The sequence below is a fragment of the Caloenas nicobarica genome, chromosome 4, assembly GCF_036013445.1.
Source record: "Caloenas nicobarica isolate bCalNic1 chromosome 4, bCalNic1.hap1, whole genome shotgun sequence".
In the NCBI taxonomy this organism is placed as follows: Eukaryota; Metazoa; Chordata; class Aves; order Columbiformes; family Columbidae; genus Caloenas; species Caloenas nicobarica.
The window spans coordinates 22537347-22558191 of NC_088248.1; the positions used below are offsets into that span (position 1 = coordinate 22537347).

The 20845-nt window shown below is 36.5% G+C and overlaps 1 protein-coding gene across 5 annotated transcripts in view; it reads left to right on the forward strand.

The window, feature by feature from the left end:
* Positions 1 to 20845, forward strand: part of ARHGAP10 (Rho GTPase activating protein 10) — a 147291-nt gene that overhangs the window by 73362 nt on the left and 53084 nt on the right. For 4 of the 5 annotated variants that reach the window (XM_065633193.1, XM_065633198.1, XM_065633197.1 and 1 more), the window contains 8 exons: positions 2081 to 2162; positions 3287 to 3329; positions 4573 to 4638; positions 11066 to 11140; positions 15300 to 15387; positions 16756 to 16814; positions 19411 to 19516; positions 20138 to 20297. In XM_065633193.1, the coding sequence (XP_065489265.1) occupies positions 2081 to 2162; positions 3287 to 3329; positions 4573 to 4638; positions 11066 to 11140; positions 15300 to 15387; positions 16756 to 16814; positions 19411 to 19516; positions 20138 to 20297 (679 nt within the window). The remainder of the gene's footprint in view (positions 1 to 2080; positions 2163 to 3286; positions 3330 to 4572; positions 4639 to 11065; positions 11141 to 15299; positions 15388 to 16755; positions 16815 to 19410; positions 19517 to 20137; positions 20298 to 20845) is intronic. The other variant, XM_065633194.1, reaches the window with a different exon arrangement.

Genomic DNA, 20845 nt, shown 5'->3' on the forward strand with positions numbered 1-20845 from the left:
CTTGTGCTATGGAAGGAGGCAAGATTGTAAAATTTTAGGAAGGATTTTTCAGTAGCAAATGTTCAGCCTTGTGCATGACTTGAGCATAGTTCAGATCTGCTAGCTGAATATTTATGGATTTTTCTTTTAAAAAGAAAGCAGAAATGATTCTTTTTTCTTTAAATTCTGGTACTTCTAACTATAAGCTCTGGGGGTATTAGGACCCTGGCTAAATTTCTGGAAAGAGATGCTTTTTTCTGTTTCTAGTACTCCGTCATGTTTAGTTGGAGGTGACTAGTGGTAAATATAAAGAAATGTAAACCTTAGAGACTACAGAGGTTTTTTTGGGGTAGGAGAAAGACTTTCTATTGATAAAGAACATTATCCTTCTGAAATAATACTTAAATTTTAATTTTAGCAATACAGGACAAGGAGGAGGGAAAGCTTTGTCTCTTTTGACTTTAATTTGATGACAAATAAGTAGTGTTTCATAGAGCATATTTTGAGTTTGACATATTGCCTCTACGTGATACTTTTTGACACCTTGACAATTATAGTTTTAGTGAAAAGAAGGACAGTTTGCCCTGCATAAAAGTAACTAGTTTGGGTTTAGTTTTAACTCATAAAAGAAAGTAGACAAGAAAAAAACAAATCAGCATGTGGATTTTTTTTGTTAATTTAGCTAATTACTGAAGGTATTTTTTTCTACTGAGTGGTGAAGTTTGCATGTTTATGATGGTTGCAGCTCTGTGCTACTAGCAGAGCAGTTTGCATTGAAAAAAAGCTGGTATGGCTTGAGAAGCTGCTTTGCTTGCTGTTATTAATACCAATATTAGCTTATTTTAGTCAGAAAGGTTATTAGTTACTGAAATTAAGGCAAGGCTTCTGTCCCCCAGAATAGCAAGAGATTCAGTTTTTATGGCTGAAATAGTCTCCTTGCTTTAAGCAAAAGAGAATGACTTGCTCAATTGCTGCTTTCAAAACCTAGGGTAGGGTCGCCCGAGTTTAGCTGAGATTGCCGGAGGGTGTGTGCATACCTTGTCCTCACAGGCTGTCTGGAAAGAGATTTTGAGCAGGAGGGATTAGTACCTATAGAGTCTTACGCTTCAATTAAATTGTGTGGTTTGATAAAATTTATGACAAGGTGAAAATGAACTAGAAATGTCTCTGGTTGTAAAAATATGAACATGGTGTGTAGACTGTTACAGTTTTAAGTAAAAGTGGGATTTGTGCTAGTTTTCTCTCTGCTCTCGCTTTTAGATAGCATTTTCCCCTGTAGCTATTTTGCTACTTGAAGATAGACTTAATACATAAGAGAAAGAAACTGAGAGAATGTTATGAATTAATTCTTTATTTCTGTCCATCTCTATATAATGAGATTTACCAATTTTTCAAAAGTATGAGCAGGCTGAAGATAATTATTTTTTTAATTGGCAGAAAAATAATCACCCATGTAACCTGTTCTGCTTTTAACTCTCCTTGCTTTGTATGCTATGCTGAACCATACAATTACTCTTTTTAGTTTCCTGTTATATAAACACTAAAGTAGATTTATGTTAATCTCTGTTCACTAATCCCTGTGTCCCACAGTTTTCCATCCTTGCTTTTTAAGGAAGTTATCATAGCGGAGCTTTGTAATGAGATACTGCATTAAGACTTGATTATTTTTTATCAGATATTAACTGGAAAACTATAATTATTGTCTCTAAAGCTGGAGACTACACATTGAGTTAGTTGACAAAAGCCATTTTTTATCTAATAGCACAGCAACGCAAAAGCAAGTTTATTTAGAATTCACAAAACTCAGTAACTCCCAGCAAGTGTTAGAATCAACAAGCTAACAACAATGAACTACTTCAAATAAACAGTTTGCAGATTTCATACACTTTACTTTTTCCTCCCTATCCTTCCTATTTCCTACTGTGTATATTGGTTCTATACCTTTTATTTTAAAGATGAGCAGTATTCAGTAATTAAGAGGAAAAAACCAACCCTGACTTTAGGACAATGGGCTTTTGCCCGTAGTTGGAAGTAGAATTTGACAAACAGTGTTTTATTTGCTGGTGACTTCAGTAAATCTGTGTTGTTGATACTTTTGCAGGCCTGGGGTTCCTGTTACCATGCAGGCATTCTCTGAGGAGGACAGGAAGCTGTGGATGGAAGCCTTGGATGGAAAAGAAGCCGTAAGCGCTATTTTTTAATGTGAATTTATAGCCTAATGGAGAAATTCTCCCACCCCTTGCTTCTTGATCCCATTGATACTTTAAACTGGGATTGTCTAGTTTGCAAAATGATAGATTTAGTGAAGAAAGAATAAAAGCGAAACAAAACTCAAGAGATGAGTAACTGGATAAGGTTCAGCGTAGATATCTGTTAATGTTGATATGAGGTATTTTTCAGTGTAATGACAGCATCGATTTTTATAAACGGTTTCCCATCACAATATTGATATTGGTATTCTAGAAAATGTTTGATATAAACATGTACACTTAGCCTTATGCATTCCATTGACAAGAATGGCAAGAATGACATGAGTTGGTTACATGGTGGTGGGATTATATTATTTTTTTAAACTAGATGAAAAAAATCCGTCTTGGTGGGAATGAGGTTGTGTTTGAGTTTGCTTAGTTTCTGGTTCACATCAGGAAATGGGTCTGAACTGCAGAACTGAAACACACTGCAGATTATTCTTCCAGTCATATATTGGTCTTGTGGCCAAAAATAATGGGGTTTTCTAATCAATGACACAATCACGTGTTTGTCCCCAGTAGTTGACTACTGGGGATTTTAGCAGTTGGTTTTATTGACGTCATTGTCCTAAAAAAATCTTGTTTGATCTGCAGAGGTGTTTATTACTGTCACGTGTCTGGGCTGGACTCCCCAGTAAGCTCCCAAATTCTGGGAATGCTGAGCTGGGACATAAATCCCAGCATTCATCAAAGCAGTTCACAATGATCTGAGTGAACTTGAACTGTGGGAGATTAACCTGCTGAAAAACACAGGAACGTGGAGCACTTAAATCACAGTTAATTTTAGTGACTGTAGCTAAAATCGTTCAGCTCCCCAAGGAACTGTATTTGTTGAGAATTTTTTAAAAAATTAATTCCTTAAAAAGTGCAATTATCTACATTCTAAGGGGACATGGAACTCTGGTTGTACTGTTAGAGCTGCTGTAGTTAGAAATGATATGTTCTAGCTGTGAACAGCTGTATTTGTGCCTACTGGACACTAAGATTGGGGGTATCTTGTTTCTGGTTTCATAAAATTCTTTAAAATAATTCATGTCTTTTTACTCTTTTTGCATTAGCTGTTCATCAATTCAAATAGAGCAAATGCAAAACGAGAGGGAAGTAAGTATTTGAATTACTATTATAACTGATTTTTATTAACATTTTACAATTGAGAAAGGCAAAGGTATTTTTTTTTCCTGTGGATCCAATATAATTAAATATTTTATTTTTAATCTTCAGCTCTGGATATACTTTTGTGGATTTTGTAATTAATGATTTTTCACAGTAACACAGTTTTAGTATGTACATAAGAGTTATAGGTCTGGACATAAGCTAGAGAAACAGTCTGATTGTTTCTGCCAGTTTACTTCATGCTTGAAATTGACTCATTAAAAGGTTTAATTTGTATGTAAATGCAGCATAATTTCTTAATCCACATCATTTGTACACATCTGTTAGAATGTATAAGTATGTTTGTAAAAGCAATCACAGCTGGACATAAAGGTCAGCAAAAAACCTGAATGCATATATTTAAAATGTAAACCATAATATGGAAGTAGAAGAGATGGTTTTCTTTAAATGACGTTAACTTTCTTCTGTTAATAAAGTATATGAGTGAAAAACATCCTTCTTGCAATATCAGGCAATTTAGTTGTTGGGTAAAGCTGGATCCTGCTGTTATTAATATTAGTTTTGTCACAGATTTTTGTTTTCGTGGTGTAAGACCAGGTCTCCAGGAGCAAGAAGGCCAGATGTTTGGGGGAAGGGCAGTTTTGCAGTATAAGCTTTTAAATTAAGTTCTGATGTGAAGTAAAAGAACGACAAAGGAATGCTGGATCTCAGCTGTTGTCCTGTTAATGCATCTGCTCCTATGTAGTCAGATCATTAACTGCTGTGAAATGATATAGATGTGTTCTGTATCTTTACTGTGGGAATTTCTTTGGCTTAGGGCAGGACTCAGTAAAAGCCCTACTGTTGATGATTAGGTTTTTTTATCCTAAGTGCTTCCTTGTCTCATTTGGGTAACTTTCTCAGATGTTGTCTATGTTGCAGTAAACATTGTTAAACTCCATTTTGTGTCTGCCAACATATGTACCTAATCGAAGATCCCATTCTTCAAAGGCTGCTGCTGTGAACAGATTCAGTGAAGCCAATACCGCTGGAACGAGCCTTTACTTGGGCTAGGCAGGGTTGTGAAGGAGAGAGGGGAAACTTTTCTATAAAAAAGTGTTTAAGTATTCCCATTCAAGAATATTTTTAGTTTTGCCTGAGAAGTACTAGCTATGTGGTTAAGTCCAGCCTTATTTTTCAGTGAAAGATGTAATGATGTTTTAAAACTTTTCAATTTTTTTTCCCCTCGTAGGTGCACAATTGGATAAAATAGGGTTCACTGTCATCAAAAAGTGCATCAGTGCTGTCGAAACACGAGGTAATGATCTAACCAACCCATTTGTGGAGGAGGCAGCACAGCTGGTCTGCTCTTAGAAGAAGGCCTGTGTGATCTAGTCTCCTGTAGATCTCTGGGAAAGACTTAACGTGGTGGATGTTGCACTGATTACATTGGCCAGGGCAAGAGCTTTGTCTGTCTAGTCCCAGCCATTTATGTACAGCTTTTCCTCAAGAAGTGTGTCTTCAAGAAGTGCTCAGAAGCGGGTAATAGCACTTCTCTTGACAAAGGAAGCCAATGTTTGTGCACAACAGCCGAAAAAAAGAAATCTGTGTCTTGCAGGCTATGCCTGCACTTTTGCTTTGCTGTTGGAACAGTATTTTAGTATTCTATTTGTGGACTTTGAATGGAGGTTTTCTGTTAAGTCACAAGAGACAGAAGAACAGGAGTTGAGCAGGCAAGTGAATAACAAAAAGTATTGAGGTACTTTTGGTGGAGTTAATCTCACACCAGAGGGAAGGACACTGTCAGGCTTACTATTGTGTGTGCTCCAAAACTGGAGACGGAAGAGAAAGGTCAGTATGCAGACAGTATTTAAGAGGTAGTTTGGATTATGATTGTGGAGAGGCTCTGTGTCACAGACCCTGTGTAACTTGGGCACTGGATAAAAGAAGCTTTTCAAATAGCTGCTATGTGAGGAGACAGCAATCCTTGTATGGATCTGCTGGAATGTGAGATGACCAGCCACTCTGAGGCTCACTGCGTTGTGTACGATACTGTGTGGAGAAACTGCTTGTGGTTTTTTTGTTTTGTTTTTTAAAGAGATGAAAATACGTAATTGGTTATGGTGTATTTCTTAGTTTATTTAAAAAAGGTGTTGAAATTTATCTGTGAATGTTTTTTTTCTCCTAAATTGTTCGCCTCCCAAAGCAGAGATTTATGATTTTTCAGGAATTGTCTCTTTTTTTCCTAGAGATTTAGCATTGCACCAGGAAGAATATTTATATCTTTCTTTGTGTCACAGTCCAGCCTAAATAAGCTGAACTGTCAGTGCAGAGTCTTATTTAACAGCAGTGTCTTCCATGTGTGCGCTTACTATGCAATATTCTTAATAAGACCAAAGAGCCTTTGTGGTGTTGAGAATTCAGCATTTAAACAGCAAGAAGTATCTGAAATCCTTTTTCTCTCAGACTTTTCTGTATCAGTCCTGTCTGATGCATTAAAGACATTATTCCAGCTTAGACCATATTCTGTCTGGTGTTCTTTATGTTCATTCTGGTTTTTGAATATTTTTTTCAAATGAGGTTTCCCTGGCTCATCAGTTCTAAAATTTCAGTTACTAGCATTTACAATCTGAATATTTCAGCCGGGAAACACTGCAGGTAAAGCTAGCATCCTACAGATAAGTTACCTTCACTACAAAACCCTACTTCGATATGGAATGGATCTTCTCTTTGCACTGGATGAGGCAGATTTTATGAAAAGGGTAGTGTGTCATTATGTAATGAAAGGCTGATTTTGGTCTAGTGCACAGTGACTGGTTGCCTTACAATACCTTACAAATCATGTTTACTGTAAGCAGTGTGGAGTACACTATATTTTGGTTTGTTATTTGGTTTGTCATTTATGCCTTGGTTTAGGGGCATGGAATGAGGTCTAAATGTATGTGTAACCCCACCAAATATTGTTGTTCAAGGCAGATGATAAGCTTGCATGGATTAGAAGCACATGTTCCATAGGGGGATCTGCCCTGAAACGTACTTGGAGGAGAATTAAAGTTACCAAGGTTAGCTGCACTGTCTTGTCTTTGGAGACCTTGCAGCCTCACTATCCGCTGTAAGACCTGCAGTCAGTAGAGTGCTTTGTGGTAATTACTAGCAATGAAAGTGACTTTTATCCTTTAATTTTGTTTTGGCAAGTACTTAAGAAAAAGAAAAAACAACAGCATTCAATAAATATTTCTTTACCTAGGGTTTCAAGAATGGGTTTAGGTGAGATATTACCTTCCAGGAATTCAGCTATCCACCTAGCTCTGTTTCAATCAACTTGATTCATCCATTGCATTTCAAGCAGTTGATGATTTTCTGTTTACCAATTCTAAACTTAACATCAACTGCATTTAAAAAAAACCCAAAAACCCTAACAAACAAAATCCTGACTTTACGCAGGAGACTAACTGAAGCATTCCTAAAGGATCAGTTTCTGTTTTCTTCAAAACCTGCAGGACCTTCTGCTGATGCCAGCCGAGCTATAGAAACATAGGGGCAGGAGAACATTCAGTTGTTTGCCTCAGAAGGGTTTGGCCAAATAGTTTTACAGTGAAGAAAATCCAGCTTTCCGGCAGCAGATTTCATACCTATACTTGTTCTTAAAACAATTTTTGCTTGATTATTTCGCTTTAATGATAACACATCAAAAGCAAGTTATGTTCGGCAGAAGAAAACAGGACAGATGCCTCTTCAGAGACTGTGCTTGTGTGCCATGTTTTTATCTCTTTTAATCATAATGGGTGTGAGGTTGATGTGGGTGGAAAGAGAGGACAGTCTAGTGTGGGTGGAAACTGAGAATAGTCTTGTCATGTCATAGCAGAAGAAGTCTGGTATTCAGAGAGAGAAGAGCATAACAGAGATACTGAACATAAACTTGTCAATGGCTGGATAATTTTTTCTCAGTTACATTTTATAAAGCCAAGAAGGAAATTATTTTCTCTGAATGAGCAGAAAAATCAAAGTGTCTTGCTTAAAATGCATGCAAGCTTCTGATTCAGTGCACTTTTGCATTGCCTTGTGAGACATTGGCTGTGCTTTACCTGGCAGGAGATGCTGAGGCATCGAGATATGCAGCCTGTCTCTCATGTACTAAGCATGATGCTGGTTTGTCTCTGAGAGAATATTTTGAGATTCTGTTTGGAGTATTTAATTTTATTTGTGATTCTGTACTGAGAATAATACAATGGGGTAAAAGTTTATGGAAACATCAAAGAGCTGTTTGCTCCGGTAGTAAGGACTGTGTGAGTTTTTCTGTACAAGTAGCTGGTTGTACCTTCTGTGAGAATGTGGTAGGTGTTTGCCAGGGCAGCATCTGTCTTGATTTTAGAACTATCAGAGCTGCTAATCTGAGCTGCAGAGAGAGATGGCAGCATTGAGCTGTCTGTCCAGTCTGCGTGCTCATGGTGAGAAGGAAGTAGAAAATCTTTTCACATAACAAAAAAAAAAAATCTGGCATTACCTTGAATTTAGAGTGTCACTTATATGGCTGTGTCTGGACTATGGAGTTTGATATAAAAGGTTGTATTTGAAGCTATATTACTAGCCTCTGTCAGCACAAGTACAGTAGCAGTCACACAGTAAACTTACCTGCATACCTTGCGTACAATAGTATCACTTACTCTTTTACTTAAAATAACTTATTTTTCTAAGCATGTTTCCCAAATTGCATACCTGAGCCAAATTCCAGTATCAGACAGCCAAACATCTTGAGATAATGTAAATATGAAGAAAATTATGCTGCATGGCTTTGCCGCTCAAAGTTGCCAATAGTGACTGGTTGAGCCAGCAGACACAGCGTCTGAACCCTGCAACATTTTAGTCGGTGGTAAGCTATTCCTTGCAATGAGTCATCCTGTCAATTGTATTCTGTAAATGCCAAGCATTATCAGTCTTGGATGTGCTGAAGATCTGAAATGTGCAGATTAAATCAGAAATAATACTGTTTCAAACTAGGTTTGTATATTTTAACTAAAACATCATTTAAAGATATATTTAAAGGGATAATTTAAAATGATGTTGAAATACTAATTCTTCTTTGCACTTCTTGATGTCTGCTTGCAATTAGCTGTGCTTTTTTCACATTGATGAATTTGAAACTGATCAATTATCTGATAATTACTATCACAGACTCATGATTGTTGCTGGAGGATTGTCTTAGTTTCAGTACTGCCATAATTTCAGAGACTTTTGCATATCACGTCTGGTTTAAAATTGAGTAGTAGTTTCTGTGGTTTAACCTTAATTATTTTAAAGTCTGTAAATGTATGTTTGAGGTCAGAACAGTTTGGTTCCCTCTAGTTTTAATGTTAGAAGAACAGGAAGTCACGAAACAACTTCTCAGATAAGCAAAAGCTGATCTGTATTTGACTGTGACAGTATTTCTTCAGCTTTTTAGCTTCTTGCATAGAATGCAGAAGACTTGTTCTGTGGTCCTAAAAGTAGTGGTGGGCATTGTATAAAAAAAAAAAAAGTGTGATGTATTTTGGCAGAGCATTAAAAAGCTTGGTGTTACTTTTTCACCAGAATTCTCCTGGATACATCTGAGAAATTTCAAGTAAAAAATAATTGCTGCTCTCAGGACAGATTCCTAGTGCGTCCTTGTTTGGAGTGAATCAAGGCCTATGCTTGGTTGGGTTTTTTTGTGCTGGCAGTCTGTAAGTGGTGTGTAGCATGCTGTCACCCTGTTCTGGAGATCATTGGAAAACTTAGGTGGCTGGGTTGATAGCTTCATATTTTGAGAAGAATGTTATTGTGGCCACATAGCTGTTTTTTGTGGTTCTTTCTTTTGCGTGCAGCTAAACTGTGAGCATAATCGAGAGTTGTGGTTTTTAATGACAGGTGAAATACTGGAGATCTGGCTTATTGTGTTAATTTGGGCCAGCTCTGAACATGACATCTAGCTTAAGACTAAGCATCATTACAGTGGTGCCTGCATCCTGGAGAAGGAAAAGGGCCCATTTTGCCCCAGTAGAGCAACTGGGAGAAGTAGCAGCTGCTGCCAGAGCCGGACAGGTACTCACTGAGACAGAGGATGGAGCAGTGCAAACACAGTGGAGGTCAGTGGGCTCCCAAAGATCTGGCATGGCTGAGGAAGCTGCAGACTGTATGAAGAAGAGGAGGAGGTGAGAAGAAGGGAAAGATGTAGCAAAACTAGGCAGGAGGAGGAGGTAGAAAATGTTCTCTCCACCATATTGAGAATTATTGCTGTGTATTATGGCTGCTTCTGACAGTAATTCATTAAAAGGCTAATGATTTTTACATACTTCATTTAATATTTATTTGGGAAGAAACTTTTTCTCATATGACTGGTTTTAATTTTCCTTCTCTGAGTTGGAACAGTTTGGTATTGAAACTGGGAATTCTCCACAAGTCTTCCTTTGTTGAAGGATATATTGAATAAGAATACCACATAATCTGTTATTTGAAAAGATTTCCTTGGAATAGAAACACAGGTATTTTGTGGCCTCTCTACTCTTCCAGGCCAATGTGAATATAGAGGTAGAATATGGTGTTTTTTGTAGATGGCTGCTTATTATGTGGCCTCTCAAACATCTGTGTCAGCTTCATGACTGTAATATTTTTCCTCCCACCATATGGGTTCTGAAACGATGCAGCAAAGGCTGCATTGGAACAGGCTGCCCAGGGAAGTGGTTGAATCACCATTCCTGGAGGTGTTTAAAAGGCATGTAGATGTGGCGCTTAGGGACATGGTTTAGTGGTGGACTTGGCAGTTCTAGGTTAACGGTTGGACTCCATGATCTTAAAGGTATTTTCCAACCTAAACGATTCTCTGATTCTACGAAAAACAAAGACATACTTTATTTTCCCCCTTTCTTTCTCTGCCCCTTCTCTCCCTCCCATTTTCCTTCAATTTATATTCATAGTTTAACTTCCCTGGGGATAAAGCTGGGTATGGGGAAGGAAGGCAAAAGCAGGGGAAGAAAAGGGGCAGAGCAGTGAGTGTGCGTGAGAGGACAGAACGGCATGGAGGAATGGCAGGAAAGCGGTCCAGTGTCCATGTGAAATGAGAGTAGGAGATTGAAAATATGATGCTGTTTATGGCTGCTCTATTCATCCCAAGCAAAACCAGAAGGACCAATCTCAGTAACCTGTGGTGGTGCCTCTGTACACAACTGTTATGTGGACCACAGTGGGTTGGAACGAGGCATTGTATCTTAAATGAAAAGCATTGAGAAACTTGAAAAAGCCTTGGTTTGGAGGACTGGGAATAGAATCAAGTTTTTCTTTATTTTATCCAAACTTGTTTTGTCAGCCACATATTTGGGGAAAAAGCAAAATTTATTAAAGAAATCTGAATTTAGCATTTCTTGGTTCAGTTCTTGCATTATTAGAATGTGGATGCTGAGGTATCCAAAATGTCATTTAAAAATCTGAAAACAGTGGGTTTTTTTTTTTCATTTCAAGCAAACGTTTGTCCCTGTTTGCTTCTACTCCCAGTTTCCAAAATGGAATTAAAGTACATGAAAACTTTATCAAAACATGACATGAACTTATCATAAAAACACAGATGGACAAAAGTATTCTTACAATATTGTATTTATAATGGAGTTCTCACAGCTGTGTTAATAATGTGTAGCCTGTCTTTGAGGAGAATTTGTTGCCTGGGAAAAAGTTTTAATGCTAAATTTGACTGTGACTGATCTTTTTTCCTCCCCCTACCCCCTCCTTTTGCATAACAGGTATAAATGACCAAGGATTGTACAGAGTTGTGGGGGTGAGTTCAAAGGTCCAGAGACTTCTGAGTTTGTTGATGGGTATGCCTCTATTTTACAATCATTTTTCAATATTTTATTTCCTGTTGTTTTACTGTCAATATTTAGTCTTGAAAGCACCTGTCTGTAATTGTTCTTTATATGGTCCAAATCTAGTATGCTTTAATCCATGCAAATAATCCTCATTACACTGTAGGTTCCCCTGGTTTAGCAAGACCAAGACTGGTTTGTAGGAATAAACTAAGAGAACTGCCATGGGATGTGTAGGAGCAAATCATGGGCTTTGTGCAAGGCTGATAGGATTAAAGCAGCCAAAGTCGAAGTGTCTGATCAGAAAATTTGAAATACCAAATTCAAGACAGTTTGAAGCTTATTGCTTCGTTGTTTGAAGTTTCCACCTTTCTTCTGCCTTGTCTAAGATGTCCAGGTGTACACGCTCTTTCTCTTCTCTTATACCTAGTTAGCTATGTGTAGCATTTAAGATTTTTTGGTTAATAAAATTAGTCTCAGAAACTTTTTTTTTCCCCTTTTCTTTCTGGAAATGTTGATGCATCTTTAATCACAGTGACCGTAGTTCTCTTGCCACTCTGCTGTCCCTAGGTGGGGTAAAAAAAAAAAAAAAGAGAGAAGTACTGGCACCTGGATGAAATCCCTTGTCTGCCTGATATCTCTCACCAAAGTAGTAGCCATGACTGCAAGATGTGCTGTGTTTCCCAATTTCTTGTCCTGAGCACTGACAGTACATGCAGTCAGACAAGACCTCTGGGATTAGTTCATTTTTATAGAGCTTCCAAACCTGTCACTTGACAGCAAAGGTCTGATTCTCAGGGATTCATTGGTATGCTAAGAAGCTTGTTTGCAGTTTGCACCAGGCTCTTCTCCAGAACCATGCATGCTCCATCTGTGCTGATAACACAGTGTTCTTTGGCACTGCAAACTGAAGGAAGCAAGAAAGTGAATTCATTTCATTACCCCAGACATTATGTGAATGACAAAGCGCTTTTATATTATATGCTGCTGTCAGTTCTGTGCCACCTGTAAGACTTTTTCTTTTCCTTCTTTTATTTTTTCAAACAAGCTGTCTCTTCAGAAATGATAAGACATCAGGCTTGAGGACCTGCATGTCATGTTAATCTCTCATAATGACCTTGCTAAATATTAATTGATGATATTTTACTTTAATCGATATTAACAGCACCCTGAAACTCTCCATTAGTGCATATAAACCTGACTGTATATTGAAAGTATTGCAGTAAAAGAGACTTTTTGGAAATACAAACTGGGATTAATAAAAATGACTGATCTATAACAGATTCTTATGGTTGTTTATCTGTGTCGGAATTAGCCTCAATGAAAAAATAATGATTTTTAGCCATTGACCATAGGAAGAATGACATGTTATCTCTCAGAGAGTCTCCATTAAATGTATTTGATATCCTAAAATGTTTTTTCAGTTTTGTATTTACTGGCTTAGCTTGGGCGTGCAGGTCTGGCAGGCAAATTTTCGCCTCTGCCATTAGTGGTATCCAAATTAAATAGACTCAGGTTGCCAGTGGTTCAGTAGCAGCTGGAAGAGTTTATTGGGGATTCCAGCATCTGCTTTTAGTTATTTTTTTAAATTGGAAACATTTTTTGTCATTCCCAAGATTCATATATTTATTTGAAGTAGGAAGAATACAGTGATATCAAGACAAGGCAAAATCGTGAACAGAAAAAAGTCAGGATGCAAGCAGGTGCTCTTTTTCTGATGATTTGTTGAAAGCGAATCCTATCTGTGTTCTTCATCTGTCTGTCCTCAGAGAAGAATAAAGAGGGTTTCGTTTTGATATGCAGTGGTACAGAGAATTTAAAATGACTGATTAATCTTTAATCCTTTGTATCTGAGTATACTCTTAGATACCCTTTTATATCAAAAATCTTTTCAGATTCATAAAAACCTCATATTAACTTCCTGTATTTTAAAATGTTTGATAAGATTTCAAAGCATTTTAAGCTACCTGTCAATAACCACGAAGTTCAGAGTCTGAAAGGCCCAAAGTGCAAAAAAAGTCTTCCAGATGGTAACCAGAGACATTTAGTTGTGTCTCTTTTTCAGATTATTTTCTACAAAATTTGGAAAGTACATTGAGAGTGAAGAGAGTATGAGAAGACCACTATATGCTTTTCTAATACTATGAAACCACAGATTTTTATCCTTAAAGTCAAAATCTAGTGAAACTAAGTCTTCTGTAAAATGAGTGTCAGCCGTCGGGAGGCTCAGTTCTTGTCATCTATGATCTCCATAATACATGGCTCATTTCATACGAACTGCCTACAAATATTTCATACAAACTCCGACATAGGTCAGCTTCCATACAGACCCTTGCTTGTCGTGAAGTGACTGCGAAGGGCTTGGAGTTTCTACTGATGAGTTCAGTTTTGATTTCTGATACTGCCTGGTGTGAAAGATGCCAGACATTACATGTTGTAGAAGAAAACTTTCAGATACCTCTGCCTTTTCAGAACCAGCAGCTTTCAAAACAATTACACTGAATTCCTTATTATTTTATATACAGTAACCGACAGTATGCATACACTTCTACAGTGGGCATATTGCATATGAAAGCAAAGAGTCTCTTCCTAACCTAGTTTAGTGAACTGGACCATTCCTATAAAATCTAGCTCCCTTATTGTCAGAAAGATTTGCATAAAATTTGGAGCAGATCTGTCAAAAGCTGTTCCATAAATGTGCATGGTTATTTTTATATGTGTAAAGTTGCCATTCACTGCACAGTGGCTGCTATGTGAACAAATAGCATGAAAACTAGTAGAGTCATTTCTGAAGTCCCGGTTGAAGTGTTGGTTCATGTAATGGCCTGGGATGTTTCGTGTAGGGAGAAAAATGGAGCAGAACCAGTCAAAATATATATTGTTGTTGTGTGTGTATATACATATATGCAAACACACAACACGCACAGATATATAGGGTGGTGGGCACAGAGCTTTGTAGGGCAACTATCAAACCGAAAGTTTGGCTAGTGGTTGGCTAGTAACAATTTTGCAGAAAATGTTATCTGACTTGTATTTTAAAATGAGATTTAAATAATTGATATAATGAGGGAGAATATTCAGTTACAGAAATAATTGCTTGGCACAGCCTTTAGAACAGAATTATTTAGTCCCAGTAAAAGGACTGCACCTTTAATCAGAGTTCCTAATTTGATTTTTTAAATGTGTCTGTCGTTTGTCTGACAAGCAAAGTAATAAATGAATTCTGAATTGTATGAACGGGTCAACACGTAATCTGTGTGAGCTACTGCCATAGTTCACTGTAGTGACTGATGGAAACATGCAGTATTAAACAGAGGCTCAAGCACTTAAGTTACCAAATACATTGTGCTAGTTCAGGCGCATTCACGTGATCTTGTGTCAACTAGCTGTTGCTTCTCGTTTTGAGGCCAAAAGGGGTTTTTTGATTGCAAAATATTCCAGTGTGCTGTGTTATTCTCTATATTCTGTCAAAAAAATCTTTCCCCTGATAGGTCATTCAGACATACAACTGTTCAATTTGAGGTGTCTTCTTGTAAGACTCTACTGACAAATGGTCAAGCAAGCAAGAATTTTTTTCTCTTTGGCTAAAACCGATAAAGTAAGGGAAACATTTGAGCCATCTTGTAGGGGAAACATACTGGTAGAATCCTTTTTCTACTTTTGATGCACCTCTTAGAAGTTTTCACACAGTAACGAGGGTCATGCTGCACTTGGTTATTTTCATCAGCAGTCCAAAATAGCAGTTTACAAGCAAAACTATGGAAAGGGTTTGAAAAGATTTCTCAGTGTACTTACATTTTAAGTAATGAAAGAAACGAGGAAAAGTTATGTTTAGTGGGTCTTCTAAAATTTTTTTGCATGTCTTTCTGTGTTTGCATACGTATTTCTTTTTAGTTAAAAATGTGAAAATATCAATTAAATGTGAAAATATTGATTAAAGAAAAAATCAGCAGTAAATATTTTTAAAAACAAAATACGGAAATAGAATTTAATAGGAGGTTGGGATAATAAGTCCTGTTAGTATCTACTAATAGTAAGCAGCACATATTACTCTGTATTCATTTGAGCAAATACATAATGATCAAATTCATTGTGTTGCTGTTCATATAGGGCATACTGATTTAGAATTCCCTTTTTTCACATCCCTCTTCTCTTTCTGATTATTTGCTAGATGCAAAAACATGCAATGAAGTTGACCTGGAAAACTCTGCAGATTGGGAAGTGAAGACAATTACTAGTGCTATGAAGCAATATCTGCGGTAAGTCTGTCTCTGGCTCTTTTTAGTTTTGCTTGTGTGGTTGGTGTTTTGTTTGTTGGTTTTGGTTTTTTTGGGTTTTTTTTTTGACTATGAAGTCTGTATTCTAATGCTGTGCAGTGTACTAAGCTACATTACTTGCTTTTCCTAGGTTTTGGAATAGAGTTGTATTCTGTGAAAATACTGTGTTTGTTATTTGTCTTCGGGGAAGCAAAATAATTTGGCATCACTAGTACTAACGTTTGTATGAGACAAGCCCCAAAACATTTTTGTGTTTCACTGCATTTCAAGCATTTCACTGATAGTTCAGAAACCTGAACTGTTAGTGAACTTGCTGAGACTTGTTACTGAAAGTCAGCTAGGATTCTTAAGAGTTTTTTGCCTTTTTATGCTTTAATGTGGTAGAATGGAAAGGGAAAAGGTTATGAAATTTTTAATATTTTCCTCTTTTCCTTCTGTCTCTTCTCTGATATTCTGGGTGCACTAGTAATATTTTGAGTGTTAAAAGTAAGAATTTTTAATGGGTTCTCTGTTCAAATCACTTGGCAGATTCCCAATCAAGATATTGTACTAAATTGTCTAAGAACATGGAACTTTTATGTATCTCTCATAGTGTAGCACAAATACAGTATTTTTAGGCTGCTGTTTTTATTGAATAAAGTATTACTGAAACCACTATCAAAGAATGTTGTAGAGCTATTATCAAGATAAAAGTCTCTTTTAAGGAGTGTAGGAAAGAATAAGAAAATAGTAAAGAAAAAAAACTGCACATGATGAAGTACTTCCCACCTACAGTATTTCCCGAGTGTTTACTCCAATATTTCATAAGCATCACTAAAATCAACTTAATAAATGAAGGTTTTAACTCTGATTTCCATTATTCAGTGTATTTTTCATTGATGACTAAGGTTTTCAATTTCAATTTTCCCATTTGAAATGTTTTAGATTGATTTGTGCATGGCTGCTGTCCAGCAAACCTAACTGTTTTAGGGCCCTTATTCCTTTCCAGTAAGGCACTGAGTTGTGATTCTTCATATTTTAAAAACACTAATGAAGAATGAATTATGTAGTATATATGTACATCTTCAGCTGAGAAGCAGTCTTGGTGCTGTAATTTGGAAAGTTGCCTTATGATAGATTGGAGTCATCACTTCAGCTCATGGAAGGTGAATAGATGAATTTAGTCTTATTTTCCTGATGACACCAAGTTTTCCATTCGCACTGGAAATCACTGAATTTGAGGGCCACTGTAACAATGGCTCCCTCCAGCACGAGGATTATACTACTGAATGTCAAAAAGGTTTCCTGCTTAGAGTAAATACAGATAGAAAAGAATATAGATAAATTTATCATATCATCCTTGTTTTGCAGAAGCCTTCCAGAGCCACTGATGACATACGAGTTGCATGGAGAATTCATCATTCCTGCCAGTAAATATATGACTATAGTTCAAATAGATAACTATTCTTACAGTACTGTTGTGGCTTTAGGAGCATGCTGCAAAAGCAATTCCAGAAAAATTCTTCAACTCAGTAAAAATATAGGAATAAGAAATAATAAAAGTTTTAAAAATACTTAAGTTTTAACCAGTGTTCAGCTCTTGGATGCGTCACATATGATGTATCTATTGACAGACAAGCTTGTGACAGATTTAGTATAGTGCAATTTTTATGGAAAAACATTTGGATAAACATCGTAAACATTCATTCTTATCATGTTAATTATATAATGATAAACATCTACTTAGATCGTGATTGTTTTTTCTTCTGTTTATAAAGAGTTTGAAGCTTAGGCAAAGAAAATACACTAATTTGGGTTCATCCTTAAAGCTCAGCTGCCTGACCCTTGTTTTCAGTGCCCCGTTAGCTCTGTTTCCAGGCTGGCTTGAATGTTCCTCAGATATTAGTAGAAGAAAGGAAAGAGCGGGCCAGATTACACTGTGGTACTTCAAATACAGACTTGGAGAAGACAGAACAGCATTTGTAGTTCAGCTGTATGGTATCTAATGTACATGGAATTTTTTGGAAGAGAATGGAGGGAAACTGTGTGAGAAAATTTTTGGCAAAGTATCAAACAGATATTTAGTTGATTTTCCTTCCAGCCTGTAGCACTTCTGGCAAATTGTGAAAAGCAAAATTAAAGTAAACTTTAGAGACAATTGCTTTATCTTCTTCAGATTGCTGTAGTGACTTTCCAGGACTGCAGAATGTGTTCACTTGTAGTCCTTAATTCAAAATGAGAATTATCCCATGAAATTAATTGCCAAAACACATCTTAGAGGCCAAGTGCTTAAGCAAAATTCCAGATACTTACCTAGACGGTGAGTCTGCCTGTTTGTATTGGAAAGTGTTAAAATAATTTCTTGATCTATGAAGTTTTGCCAGCAGTTTCTCACTTTATTTTCCTTTCTCTATTTTGTAGTCTCCTTCAATAAAGAATTCAGTTGAATTTTACATGTTTTAAATAGTACACTGTTCACAAGTAGTAAACAATTTTGTAGAGGGGCTGATTCTGTGTAGTGGGGAGGGAAATTTAATTAATATTGCAGATCTAAGTTACGGTATACTTAAAAATAGGCAGTCAGTGTTGTTTCCTATGTTGGCTGTAAACAAACAGCAATACCCGGAATAGCAGGGAATATCCTTTTCTCTGAAACTATTGGGGGGGAAGCCAAAATTAAAAGGTTTTCCTTTCAGTTTTGTTTTCTTTATACATATCAGTGTAGAGTGAAACTATATAAGCCTTGACTGTATCTTGTGATTAAGTTGCTTAGCCATTCTTTAATTAGGGTTAGTGTTTCACAAATACGTAAAATAGTCTTGCTTTAAAAAAGGCTTAGGATTTTCTGGCTCTCTGAATTTTGATCAGCTAACTAGGAGCTAAAGATTTTGCATTTTGCTAGCCTTTTTTCTTGCAATCTGTCCAAGGGTGTTCACTGCAAAAGAATAAAAAACCCCTCTAAAATCTGCAGCAACATGTCAAGAAAAAATATCTGTAGCCGTATGCACTGAAGAAATATGGTGGTATTTGATATGAAATACACAACAGTCAAAGTTGCCTTAGAGTAAAATGGGACCTCATGAGTGGTCCTGATGTCAAAACTTGTTTCATTCAGAGTTGGTTCTATATTTTTCTCTTTATGTACCTTTTACTAAGTATTATTATATACAAGATAAATACTTTCACTTCTCTCATTGTAACCACTACTGAGATGTAATTTTGTGATTTAATACAACTTGGAGAAATAGGTAGATGGATTATTTCCATCTTTTACAGATTCTTGTTTTCATCTGTGTACTAATGAAACCTGTAGGGGCCAAAATTGCTCAATCTGATATATAAGACGCCGAAATAAAAAGCCCCTTGCTTACTTTTATTTTATTTCTGTACTGTACTAGAGAGAGAGGGTTCCCATTTTTATTTAGGACCCTTTATCATAGTAATCTCACTCAACAGGTTTTTTTGCATGGTTATTCTTCTGTGTCTTCAGAGGTCATTAGATTTTCTCTTTCTGAGCATGTGAATCTTCCGCAAGCATTGTCTTAAGCAGTTTCCAATGCAAGGTAGCATAAATGCAGTATCATTAGCTATATAGTACCAACAAAACTGAATTCTAATAATCAGGACAATCAGTTAATGATGCTGAAATGTAACGTAGAACAGTTCCACTCTGTGGCACCCACTAACATCACTCCTTACCTTGAAGTATATTCAGAAGCAGATGAGTCCAATACAGCAAAACAATAACTACATTTGTTATTTTTTAAAAATAGACAAAGAAAGGCATCCGCTTGCAGGTGGATTCAAAGATCAGTTCGCAAAATAAGCAAATAAGTTGATAATTCTAGAACAAGATTACTTCTGAAAACAAAGCACATATGTTCAATATTGCTATATTTGGAGATACATATGTGTTGAACTGAAGTGTGTGCAGTATGTTTCTGTGCAGAGGTGGGAGAAGCTTTTGTGTTTCTGTGTATTTTATTTTAATTTTTTGAGATAGTTATTTTTTTCTATGTCCCATAGAAAGTGGGAGTCCTGAATCTCGAGTTAATGCTGTTCACTTCTTGGTCCATAAACTCCCTGAAAAGAATAAAGAGATGCTGGAAATTTTGATGAAACATTTAGCGAAGTAAGTGTATGACCTTCTTTCCTACCTTGTCAGAACTCTTGTCCTGACCTTTGTTTAACTGCAAAGGGCCATAGTTAAGTGTGGCTGGAGCTGAAGCCCATCTCGGTGCTGTCATACACAATACCCAGAACCAAACGTGCAAAAGCAGACAAGATGTTTGACTCGTGCTGTGTATATTTTGGCGGGAAAGGCAGAAATCTAATCTGTTAATGAAGCCATATAAGTATTTACTTTAGCAGTCCTGCCAGCAGTTGAGGGTTTGATTGAAGTGAGAAAGAGAACATTATACTTTCTTTTCACAAATTTTGGCAAAGTGAATAGTGGAGATCTGTTAGCAAATTTAAGTTGGTTTCACACTTGCCCTGGTCCAAGGCTAAGTGCATTTTATATATTTAAGTGCAGTAAGAGACTGCTTTTCTTTTTGAATTTCCAGTGGAAGAATGTCTTTTCTGTTTTCCAGAATTCAGTAAGAATTTATTTGAAGAAACTTTGCACAAAACAAACTTCTAAAACATAGATTAAGGAAATGTAATGTTTTCATTTGTAGACTGCAGTTTCCAACAGTAATGGACATTTTTCATAACCAATTTCCTGTTTTTTCCTTCCATTCTTTTCAAAAAGTGTTTCGAAGCATTCCAAGAGGAATCTAATGACTGTGGCAAATCTAGGGGTAGTATTTGGACCAACCTTAATGAGGCCACAGGAAGAAACTGTAGCAGCCATCATGGACCTGAAGTTTCAGAATATCGTCGTTGAAATCCTGATAGAAAATCATGAAAAGGTAAGCCTTGATACATCTTTGTGTTTCTCAGCATAGTCTAAAATGATCTGCTAGGCTTAATGTGTAGTGTGGAGTTAACTATGATGTTACAAATAACTTAATTCTGAAGAGTATGCTATATACACGGTACTTTTTTTTCCTATTTATACTCAGTAAGTATTCCTGTTCATAGGTAAACTGACATTTCAGAATGCATATTTCTTGGCAATCATGGTGCTTCTGTGTACAGTACACAAATAGATTTTCATTATGATATTTGTGTATGTTGTTTTCTGAGAAAAAGTGACAAACTGGAAAAGAGAAGGTCCAAACTCGGTTTTTAGCTCTTCCATTAAGTACTTTGACCAAGGTCTGAATTAATTTTCTGTCTTAATTTTTCTCAGAGGTCACACAGTAAAAAGAAGACTTTACTGTGCTCTGAATTTTATGGGTAAAAAGCATAATGAGAGAGCCAAGTATGAACATTTCCTTTGTTTTCAGCTGAATGTGTGTTATTTTAAGCCTTTGCATTTGAGGTAATACTGAAAATAGAAGTTGTTGCTACAGCT